This window comes from Lissotriton vulgaris, chromosome 1_1 (assembly GCF_964263255.1).
Source record: "Lissotriton vulgaris chromosome 1_1, aLisVul1.2, whole genome shotgun sequence".
NCBI lineage: Eukaryota > Metazoa > Chordata > Amphibia > Caudata > Salamandridae > Lissotriton > Lissotriton vulgaris.
In genome coordinates this window covers 1,800,014,759-1,800,027,328 of record NC_141685.1, presented here as the reverse complement: position 1 = coordinate 1,800,027,328, position 12,570 = coordinate 1,800,014,759, and the positions used below count along the sequence as shown (strand labels likewise).

General features: G+C 41.6%; 1 protein-coding gene across 11 annotated transcripts in view; it reads right to left on the bottom strand.

Annotated features, from left to right (window-relative positions):
- RPAP3 (RNA polymerase II associated protein 3) overlaps positions 1-12,570 on the bottom strand; it is a 385,109-nt gene that overhangs the window by 174,630 nt on the left and 197,909 nt on the right. For all 11 annotated transcript variants that reach the window (XM_086919117.1, XM_086919121.1, XM_086919116.1 and 8 more), the window contains one exon: positions 2,198-2,332. In XM_086919117.1, the coding sequence (XP_086775243.1) occupies positions 2,198-2,332 (135 nt within the window). The remainder of the gene's footprint in view (positions 1-2,197; positions 2,333-12,570) is intronic.

Sequence of the window (12,570 nt, the reverse complement as noted above, 5' to 3'; positions counted from 1 at the left end):
GCTAGAGGATGACGACTGGGAAGAAGAAGTACAAAGTCCCCGGGAAGTGGTAATCAGAGCCAGGTTCCGGCTGGTGCAAATGCGCATATTACACAGATCGCACGCCTCCATGCCGCTATTACACAAACTGGGGCATGGGTTGTCCAATTTTTGCACTAGGGAATGTGGAGAAATAGGCACCTTTTTCCAAATTTTATGGGACCGTAAATATGTAATGATTACTGGAAGGACGTAGCCAGAGTCATGTTGGCTGCTTCTGTGTGTAACGGGGGAAGACAAATGGCTGAAATATACAACCATTTGGCTGAGAGTAGCGGGGATGGTGGCAACACGAAACATCGCCCAAAATTGGGGTGCACGATATGCACCGCAATAGAGAGAATGGGAAGGTGACTAGGGTTGGTGCTCCAATGCAGAAAAGTGATATCTAAAGCCAGAGGCTGCCCACACAGATGGGAGAAAATAGGGGGGGGGGATTGGCAGAAATATCAGGGGTATTTAGACTGAACTGGGAGAGGGAGAGGGAGAGCGAGCTTTAGATTAGAGAACTCCAGTTGTCATTATGGGTAAAAAAAAGAAGAGACTTGTAAATGTGGGTAGGCTATTGACAAAGATGATATAATGTGAACATGTAACCATGATATTGTAATCTAGTGATTAACACTGAGCATGTTCAAAAGAAATAGTTTAAAATATGTATTTATATCTCACTACAGGCTGTAATGATAGGCCTGAGGCATGTTTTCAAAGGTTACTATAGTTGGTGGTGCAATGAGTGCTGTAGTCCACTAGAAGCATTTAATTTACAGGCCCTGGGTGCATTTAGTAGCATTTACTAGGGACATACACTAAATTTAAAGTACTAATTATGTGTAGTCCAATTTTACCATTTTTTTCAGGAGAGAGCACAAGCAATTTAGCACTGGTTAGCAGTGGCAAAACGCACAGAGTACTAATGCCTACAGAAACGAATTCAACAAAAGAAGAAATGAGGAATGTAAAACATCTGGGGTCGCCCTGCAGAAAGGGCCAGATCCAACAGATACTCATATCCGAAGTAAGAGAAAGTGTTGTCCCTTTGGCTACGGGTCATATTATCCTGCAGCTTTACAACGTCCACTATATATAGTTGTGCTTTAACATTAACAGTCCTCTAAGCAGGACAAATGTACAGTATCATTTGGGACTGTCTTTCTAAAATAGGGTCTTCTCTGTGTACAAGGACAAAATGGCACCAAAGAAATGCAGTTTTAGATCTGTGTAGGGAAGATGGCCTTCAACACTATGGTGTTGGCAAGTGAGTGCATTTAATTGTGACATATGCAACACAGTGAATTATGAGGTGACACTGTAGCAGCTTTATCATTTTAAGGGTACCTCATGCTGCTGCTTGGACAATTCCTCTGCCAAGGATCAGCGATTTTACTTACAACTGAAAACTATATCTGCTAAAGGTGGGTTCAATTTCCTTTCTGGCAGAAATCAAGAAAGCATTATCCACAGTGTCACATATCAGATCTGAAACGTCACACTTTAGTGTAGATTAAACATGGAAATGCCACACATATGAAAACTGCAAATATTGCAGTTCTGCAAACAAAACTAAAGTAGCTCTTCTGTACTCTGTAGTTAGGATTGCTGTTCTTAGGTCTCAATTTAATCCATTCATTTAATTTTCTTCTATAAATTTTAAAAAGACCCACCCCCCGGTACGAAATTTAAAAACTGCCAAAAACAAAACGCAAAATACACAAATAAAACATCCAAAATTAGATAAGATGTGCAAGTATCATGTAAGGGAGAAAGTGTGGTAAATGTGTTGTGTGCTCCAGAACAGGGTCATAAATAATTTGGACCCAAACACTCTACAGAATTGGTTCATTCTACTTTGTTTTCAAAAGGCCATTAATATCAGAATGTACAATAACAAAAATATTCCTTTTTTCAATTAATAATCATTACATTTATTATTACAAATATAATTGAAACAATGCTAAGCCTCGTGATAAATATCTTTAACAACTCTCATTTTGAAGTCTTTTTTTTCAGCTTTGTTCCACTCTAGAAGCAAGTACTTGTATCTCATAGTCACAAAACTCCAGAATATATCAAATACCTGAAAAAGATTACACATTGGCAAATCAAAATCATTATTAGGAAATGTGCTCAATGGTCTTTCACAAATCAACACACTTACCAGGTCTTTGTCGGCGATAGCCTGCTGCTTAAGCTGTTGTTCTGCTATGCTTTTCTTCTCTTCTTCTGTGAGCTCAGGCCTTTTGAATTGGTTTTCAGGCTGCTTTAATTTTGCATTTTCTGGCAATGTCATAGCCTATTAAATAGTAAAATTAGAATTATTGATTTATTTTAGTTACCAACCTAACAAATAGGATGATTGTGATAGGTTGCAAAAATCAAAGAGCAATCTTTTTATATTGTAATGCAAGTGAACGTTTAAATGCATTAACACAGTGACTTTTATTTACATTTCGGCTGATTTTACCAATTCGATATAGCTACTAAATCCATAAGCAGAGCATACAACCTGCAAAGCAGCAAAAACAGGAGTACCTAGTCTCGTCAATATAGCTTCTGAAATGAAAGTAGCTATATGCATCTTAATTTGCACCGCTTTGTGGTTTTTTTTTAAGTGACACTTACTTTACCCTTTGTGCCAACTCTTTCTTCCTATTAAGGATCAACTGTGGTCAGTTTGATTTAATAAAAACGTATGGTTTACTGCAGGGAACACCACCACCCTTTTCTGCTGCTGTGTGAAGTTGCAAGTTAAAACTGATTCCAACGGTAAGAATAAACCCCACAAAGACATCCTACGTGTAAATATATGATCCATTTCACACGTATAAGAAAATATCTGTCTGTGTTTCAGAGCTGTCCTACACAGTATAAACTCAAAGAATGCTTCCAATTTATCCTCAAAGCTCATAAGGCACAAATGGTTTATTTCTAGAACAAGAGATAGCATATCCAAATTGAATGAAAATCTTTAGAGGGATACCGTTTTTTTCATAGAAGGGTTTTTCATCTACTACCAACATTTTTTAGGGCAATTTCATCCATTCATCTTCCACTTTACATTCACATTTAAGACCGGTTACACTAAGTCAGTTTCATAGTCTTATTTCATCGACTCGCAATTCCTTTTCTCATCTCATAGCGGTCCTGCTTCTTGTCTATTACTAGTGCTGCCTTCTGTAGTAATAACCAGAGCATTAATGACACATATGCTGATGCTACTTATACTACTTTCCAAATAATATCTGTACTGAGACCGTACCTACAATTACTAATACTATCATTAACAGCACAACTATAGTAGAGCAAGAACAACTAATGGTTGTACTGCTGGTCTCTAACTAAGACTGATATTATTACCACTAACTGTACTTAAACTGCTACTCAGACTAGTTCTTTTATGACAGCTTGAAGCACCCCTGGTATTATTAATCAATCACTATACAAACACCTGAAACTACAAAGAATTCTCAAACATATTTCTCTAATTGCGCATTACTGATAGAGCTACCTCTAAGGTTATAAGAACTGCTGACCCCTTTAAAACTACTAATGTTTTTGGTGCCCCTGATATGGTTCTAATACTATTAGTTTTTAGAAACAAAACTAGTACTATTGCCAGTAAGTCAACAACTATCTTTCGAAGGAGGACCACTCCAAGTAGGACCCACATGCATTCTGATTTTCTTTTTGCTTACTTTACTTTTTTCACAAAGTTTATGCAGGTAACTCAAATAAAACTCCATCTACAGCAAACTATATTAAAGAGGCATGGTATAAAGAGCATTCAATGAGTTTTACATCCATATGTTCACTCAATGAGGAAAGAAAAAGGAAGTTGGAAATTTTTGTTAATAAGTTATCCAAATGCTCCTTTAAGAGCATTCCCTTTTGCAATTTTTTGTGAAAGCATTACACAGTAAGGCACTGTTTGCCAAATGATACCAAACACGTGGACCTGGACCTATCAACAGAATGCAATTCTGACAAAAGGACAAAGCTGTGGTTGAGAGGCTTTTGGACATGGGCAGGGGGATTTCATTGGTGAACTTTCTAAATAATATCCTCTTAGATCTGACTGCTGAAGTGTGAGTGATCTCTAATGGCGGAGTATCCCCGGAATTTTGCCTTAGACATGGAATGCACAAAAGGTTGCATTTTGGCTCCTCTACGCTTTATATTATACATTAATGGTCTCTGTCCTTATTTACCTCTATTTTGGTTGTTATACTCAAAGTTGCTGGCACATAGGTGCCCGCTCTTCTCTACGCGGATGAAGGTCTCCTGTTGGCCCCGATTCCTAACGCTTTGCGGGTGTTGGTGGACCATTTTGTCCATTCCGTGGACAGTTTAGACCTGATCACCAGTTACAGTATGTCTCAAATTATGGCATGTGGGTCATGTAGTATTGATACTCACAGGATAATCGTTAAGAGCCAGGCTTTGGACAGTGTCAGCGACTTTAGTTATCTGGGAGTAATCTTTAATGAAAAGGGCTACTAGCAACTTCAGCTGACCAGCTCATGTGTTAAGCTCGCAAAAAACACAGTTGATGGACAGAATGCAGAACAATGTCTTACATTCACCCCAGTACAAAGATCTGGGCCTAAATCCATCGTTTTTTTGCACTCCACACCGCCCTAGGTCAGACAATGGCTATATGCAAATCAGCCTTGACCCTGTGCCTCATGGGAACAGTCCAGCCCGAACTACCAAGCCATGTCTTTCCTAGACCGGAATCAAGCATCCAAGGACCGGTTTCTGGCTATCAGCCTTCTTCAGCCTGGATAGCTTGACTCCAGTGATGTGGAGAGCCTGGGACTCACGTCTGAGCATACCCAGCCCACTCTGGGTGAATATTGCAGTTGTTTTTTGCAATGTTCACCCCGAGTGGGCTGGGTATGCTCAGACGTGAGTCCCAGGCTCTCCACATCACTGGAGTCAAGCTATCCAGGCTGAAGTAGGCTGATAGCCAGAAACCGGTCCTTGGATGCTTGATTCCGGTCTAGGAAAGACATGGCTTGGTAGTTCGGGCTGGACTGTTCCCATGAGGCACAGGGTCAAGGTTGATTTGCATATAGCCATTGTCTGACCTAGGGTGGTGTGAAGTGCAAAAAACGATGGATTTAGGCCCAGATCTTTGTACTGGGGTGAATTTATGACATTGTTCTGCATTCTGTCCATCAACTGTGTTTTTTGCATGTGTTAAGCTCAGCAGGAGCCATTTTTTAATCTCCCAAGATTGAGGGGTTGGGAGACAGTTTTACCTCTTTTAAAGGTATAAAATGTTCAATGCGTCCCAGCTGCTCTGTATGGGGCATGGATTAGGATATACATAAAAAGTTCCGCTCTTCAGTTATACGAAAATCTAATATGCCGGAGACTTTTACACGTACCCTCGACCACCACAAGTTATATAATATATGTAGAATTAGGCCAGGGCTTCATTGAGGACAGGGTTCAATTGGACCCATTACTGCTTTGGGTAAATGTGTGGGCCAGCCCACAAGCGCAGCTTTGGAGATGTGATTATGGATTGTCTTAGCCTCGACAAAGGGTGTGCCATTCCCTGAAAAGTTACATCTCTAAAACATTTAATGCGCTGGGGCAGGCTTCATTTTGTACGTCCCTGATAAGTACTAAGAAAGCAAACAACTCAAGGGTTCGGAGTCAGTTCTGGGAATTCTGTGAAACCAAAAGGTTACAAATCGAACTGCAGAAAAATACAGCACATGACTATTATAGGTACCTTGCCAGTACAGAACCCGTGTTTTAGCTTTCTTTAGACCTCACACGATGAGAGAGGGCTCTCTTCTTCCATTTTAGAGGCGGTACCGTGTGGAGGCTCACGAGTATTACTAATCAGTCCAATTCCTTCCGGAGACCAGTGGGCTGTTGTCCTTGTGATGGGGTGTCTGCGCTGTCATGATGATATGTTTTCTGATTTTTTTTTTTATTATCCCCGTACAGTTTTCCTGAAACTTCTATTAAAATCATTGAGCCATTGCAAATGTAGAATAGCTTTGTATCATCTGCAGAAGTTGAATACTCCAGATATTTGTTTAAGGGTTGGTTTCTCTGGGGGAGTGTGGCGAGCTGGCAAAAATGGTGCCTGTGCTGGGAGGCGGAGCCTGGAGCGCTGCGCTATGACCCGCGTCGAGACGGAAACTGCCGGAGCTAAGCAGCCGAAGTAACGGCAGCTGGATGCAAAGCCGGGGCGTGGGAGGACGGACTTGAGACGAGATGCCACGGGCGCGGCTACGAGGAGATTACTGGCCGGCCCGATGGACAGCTACACAGCATCTGCTATTACAACGAAGATGCAGCGTCACTGAGGGGAGAGCCACAGGTAGAACCTGACCAGCGGGGCAGCTGACTATTACTGGAGCGGAGTGGGAGATTCTGACCCCCCACTTGGAGGCCCGCTGAGACTCAGAGCTTTGGGAGCTGCATGGAGCGCTTGATGGAGCAAGGATTCGCACGTTAAGCGACTTGCTTGTATCATGAACCTCAAATAATGTTAATAAAAATAACCAACATGTTCGTGTTGCTAATATTGCACATTTTTACACTACACGGGGTGTCCTAGAGAAGCTTGCCTATGTGTCTATTAAACGTATTACGCTTGCATATTAAAATGGCTGCTGCTACGCGGGAATGCAGACTGCGCATGCGTCGGTCATACCCATGTGACGTGACGTACTCGCAGTTCTGGTGGGAAAGTGTTTGCTCATGCGTAATACAGCTAATATGGCTGCTTTGTGTTCTCACATGCTATAAGCTTGCATCGCTGCTTTCGCAAAGCTGTCTGTTCTGCTAATACATAATGCTATAGTTTATATTACAGTAATGGGTGTAGTATGGTGATTCATGGTATACAGTGAAATCATTTATTCTGTGTTCTAAAGCTGTTTCTTTTCCATTTCATGTAACACTTCGAAACTTGGTCTATCTCATTCTACTGTATTCCATATTGAGGGAAACTGCGTCTGCGCGAGATCCGCGAGTCTGCAGAGCGATGACCTTTGGTTAACTGCCAAGGAGCTGACTCACTGAGAAGATGCTCCTGGGAACCTGAACTATAACCCAGCAAGAAGAAGCTGAACTGTACTGCATTTGATACATTTGTATTTGAAATCATATTCACCATTGTTAACTGAAAAACGTATGTCATGAGAACCTGGAATCTAAGGGGCGGGTAGGAAATTCAAATTAGAAGCTTGAGAAAGCTAAATTTTAGGTGGTGTGATGACCGGTCCTCCTACCTTGTCCAATCGAAATTGGGGATCCTTACACTTGCAACATTGGGGGGGGTGGTACACTGACCCGAAAAATAGTATAACTAGCGTAGGTTTAGCTAGAGAATTTGTCCAACTTGTCCGAATAGCTGACCTGTCACTGACCCAACGCACTCTATAGGTGACTGAACTCAGAGAGCTGTGAAGCACTCTGTTGGGAGGTTCGAGAAACCCATTCGGGGTTTTTGCAGACTCCTTGCAGAGAGGGAGTAGCGCAGGCGTTGCAACCGAAACTGCAGGTGTTGGTCTTAGCCTTTGGTGAACCGGTCCTGATCCAAATTCTGGGTATCCTGTCCTGACTGTCCGTGAGCTGCACCTGCTCACCTACTGGCGCCTAAGTCTTTGAGGGTACCTTCCTGTCTTTTCCAAACTGACCCGTGGCCAGGGTTGGTCTTCACTCTATCCTAGGTAAATATAAAGTCTGTGTGGGTGATTGCCTATCTATATTTGCATTTCTCGAATATTGCTAAGCTTAATTGCATGTGTTCTTTTCCTTACCCTGTCCCTTGCTAACGGAGATTTTCATGAATTTCATGGAATATTAGTGTGTTCCACTTTCCTACCTACCTTTAGCCAAATGCTAAATCGTTTTTTTTTAGTTTATGTTCCTTTTCTTACCCTCCCTTATAGGAGATAAGCTGAATTAAATAGTATGTTCCAATCTTACCCTCCCTATAGTGAATAAGCTGAATCTGGATAAATCAAATTGCATAAGTTTAATTTCCTTTCAAACTGCTAGTGAATTGCAAAAGTCTACTTTGGATTAGCATGTTTCCTTTCTTTATCCGCCTTTTGTAAAGTTGTGTAAGGCTGTGATATAAATTTAGTATGTTCCTTATTTTCACCTTCCCTTAATTATACGTTTCGTAAATGATCAGCATCCTTTGTCTAATTCATAGCTATACGTTATTTCTAATTCTAGTTATAGATAGCCTTATCCGCGTTAACCTTATGCTCATGACATATGATGATGATGATGATGATGATTAGATAGTTTTGAACCTACCCAGAGTCTGTAGTTATTTCATTTATTACGAATGTTATAAATGTTCTTGTATACCTAATCTATGACTATACTCTCTGATCCTGTGAATTTAGGTTCCTAGTATCTATATTGCTAGGTTATAGGAATAGGGTATATGGAATCAAAGATATACTGGTGGTAAATCGTAAGTTACCCACATATTTTTGAAGTGTGAAAATTATGGGCCCAGGTGAGTTTTAGTGAAAATTATCCTAGCCGGGTGACCTGCGCGCTCTATCATTATACTTTTCTGGTAGCAGAGGAATGGTTAGGGGTTAGTTAAAGTTAGGTAGCTAGTTAGTTAGTAGGTTAAGTATGCATTTTTTTGAACGATCAAATGTGCAATTATTAAAATGTTTATTTGATGCTGCTATATTGATGTGAATGTATTAACCTACTTGTCGTAACGGTTATATGTTTTGTCTGGAATCCCCGTGGCCAGAATGACGGGTGGTAAAATAGAAGCCACATCGCGGCGAGGTCACTTATTTGAGGAAAATTAGTGCATGGTTGCGCAGAACTGGAAGCACCGATTAGGGTTTTCTGTATGAATTGTTGAATGAGTGACAGCAACGAGTTCATTGGCAAAACTTCTAGTGTGATATAACCTAGTAAGGGTCACACGGAAGGAGTAGCAGGTTCATTGGAGCTTGATTGATAGCAAAGGAGTTCACTTATGAAACTTTAGACTTAGTATATATCCCAGAGTGGATGAGTCAAGGGTGTAGCAGGTTTTCTAATGCATGTGTGAAGGATAGGCGGAAGGGATCTATCCTTAGTATATGAAAAGTAGACAGAAGAGGTTTACTTGCAGTGAAACAAATCTTTCCTTTCTAGACACTCGAGTACAGTTGTTTTTATTTTGTAAATTAAATAAAGCACTTGCACTTTAAGAAAGAAATTGAGTTTCCGTTACCTTTGCGAAGGAGGGAGTCGGTTGCGGAGCTGCGCTGACGTCACTCAGTGCCGCGCTGGTATTGGTCGAGACAGCGGGTGTGTAGCGGAGATAGCATTGTTAAGGAGGGGTGAGCGCAGGAGCCTGAGAACTCATCTCACAGGAAGGCCGAACACCCATTGGTGGAAGGTATTTGCAACCACAGTGTTGATTGGTTGTCAAAAAAAATAAAAACGCGCAAGCATTGGAAGAATTTAGTAAACAGAAGTACGTATCTTCGCACGATTTAAGTTTTTGCGAAGTATATGTGGTATCCGAGATATCCAGAAACTATACCTGATCCGAGATACTTAGGGTTTGCTAAGGAACAGATGTTAAAAGGCAGATCTTACAATATGTATGGAAGCAAGAGAAAATTGACTTTCATAGACAAAGTTAGAAATTACTTCAAGAAAGACAAGCCCATTAAAACTAAAGAAGGAGTTATTATTCCACCACCAAATACTCCCGCTTCATTTATGCTGTTTGACAGAGGATACCATACTTGTGTATGGTTGGAAAATTGGATGGAATATACCAAAGATGATGGAATGTTAGCATTTCCTTTAAACAGTACTTTTAATGGGAGAATTTTGTTCAATTTGAGAAACCGAATGAATGACTTACATCCCAGACCTAGATTAACACAATAGGAGGCTTTAGAAGAATGGGAGATTGAGGCCTTTGAGCGAGATATACCCAGGATTGACAAAGGAATAAGTAAATGGTATCCAAAAATGCACAGAGAAGCAAAAGAGAAAAAAAAGAAACAGTGGAGACAGAATATGTTAGTGGAAGGACTTTACCCAGTACTAACCGTAGAAGAGCCCGCGGGAGGTAAAGGACTGAGAAAACTAGACATTTAATGACTAGTGGTGATTCCGATGACGATTACCTGGAGGATTTATTAATGAAAAATCCACCACCTTATAATGAGGAACCCAGATCTCTAAATATGAGAAACCCATTTCTGAAACCTAATTATGATGAGGGATCAAGTATGGCAAATCCAAGTGCTTCGAGTTTTAACCCTCCCTTGATTCCACAGATAGTACATGAAACTACCATGGAAAAGGTATTACAAGAGAAAGAGCGAGAGGCTTTAGTTAAACAAAGAACTGAACTAATTCCGAAGATTTCTCAATCAAATACAAGTCCTGAGGCTTTGACAATTCCAGTAACCATTGGCCCAGTTGTTCCATTGTACGGAGATAAACAAACTAGTTCAAAAGCTCCAGTTCTAACGACATCAGTAGTGCGGCCAAGAAAAGAAACCCTGATAGTAGATGTTCAGGCAAGCAAATGTGAATCAGTGATTTCATTGATGGACTTACCAATAAGAGAGCCTGAAAGCGGTTCCATGAGAAAACCTACACCAGTACCCACAAGGGAAGTACAGATAGAGACTTCAGCAGGTACGAGAAGTGCCACTGTAGTGACTCCAGAAGAAATAGAGAGATGGACCAGAGAAACAGAGAGACCGAAAACGCAGCCCAAGCCATTAGACATATTTAAATTAAGAATTGAAATAGAAGAATTGATGAACGGGAATGTGGGACTAGAAAAATTGAATACCCTCAGTGAAAACGAATTGCAGTTTGTCTGTAAAAGCATCACTAGAAATACAAGGGTGTTTCATGAAAAATTAATGGATATGGCAGCTAGCATGGGAATTGACATTGGCAAATCTAAAGTGTTGCAGTAACCCCATCGAGTAGAATTCTCGGACAAAGATTTAGAAAACATGAATGTGTCAGGAAAAAAGGTTCAGATTAGAGAATTGATGAATTTGATGCAAAAATGGGGTGATATAGAGAAATGGAGAGCAAGATGGGCAAAGAAAAAGGAAGAGGTGCGGTCAAGGCAATTGGCTTCAGAATTTGTCCTAAAAGAAGCAGACAAGGTAGAAAAATGATGTCCCATGCGAGAAGTACCAGGTGGAGGATATGTGCATGTGCCATGGTCCAGACAAGATATTGTGTCATTTACAAATAACTTCCCAAAATTACGAGAGAATCCTGTGGAGTGGTACAGACAGATCGAGAGATTTGTGAAAGTCTCAAAATGCCTCCTGAAAGATCTAGATGGGTTTTTTGACATTGTAGTTCCCGTAGATCTGTGGACAGAATGTAAAATTGCTGTTGATTGGCCAAATGAGGAATACCCTAGAGAGCCGAAGACAGGTGCTCCTTCTGATGAGGTCATGAGGAAGTACAATCAGGTGATGTTGTACCTGAAAGGAAAGGTGCCTGCAAAAGAGACGAGAGGGGGTCCCCGTAAGGAGAAAGTGTTGACACACAGTAACAGAATTGCAAATTCAAATAAAGATCAAAAATAATTCTTGTAAGAATGTTGTCATTTATTTAACTGCAAAAACAACAAGTGATGGACTGAATGTGGATCAATGTCACACACTCCCCCAGTCAAAAGATCTGGGCCCAAATCCATCGTTTTTTTGCACTCCACACCACCCTGGGTTAGACAATGGCGATATGCAAATCAGCTCTGACCCTGTTGCCCCATGGGAACAGTCCAGTCCGAACTACAAAAGCCATGTCCTTCCCAGAACGGAATCAAGCATCCGAGGACCGGACCGGTTTCGAGGTAACACCTCTCATCAGCCCGGCTAGCTTGACTCCAAGTGGTGTGGAGTGCCTGGGACCCACGTCTGGGCATCCCCAGCGCACTTAGGGCGGCAATTGCAAAAACAACAAGTGATGGACTGAATGTGGATCAATGTCACACACTCCCCCAGTCAAAAGATCTGGGCCCAAATCCATCGTTTTTTTGCACTCCACACCACCCTGGGTTAGACAATGGCGATATGCAAATCAGCTCTGACCCTGTTGCCCCATGGGAACAGTCCAGTCCGAACTACAAAAGCCATGTCCTTCCCAGAACGGAATCAAGCATCCGAGGACCGGACCGGTTTCGAGGTAACACCTCTCATCAGCCCGGCTAGCTTGACTCCAAGTGGTGTGGAGTGCCTGGGACCCACGTCTGGGCATCCCCAGCGCACTTAGGGCGGCAATTGCAAAAACAACAAGTGATGGACTGAATGTGGATCAATGTCACACACTCCCCCAGTCAAAAGATCTGGGCCCAAATCCATCGTTTTTTTGCACTCCACACCACCCTGGGTTAGACAATGGCGATATGCAAATCAGCTCTGACCCTGTTGCCCCATGGGAACAGTCCAGTCCGAACTACAAAAGCCATGTCCTTCCCAGAACGGAATCAAGCATCCGAGGACCGGACCGGTTTCGAGGTAACACCTC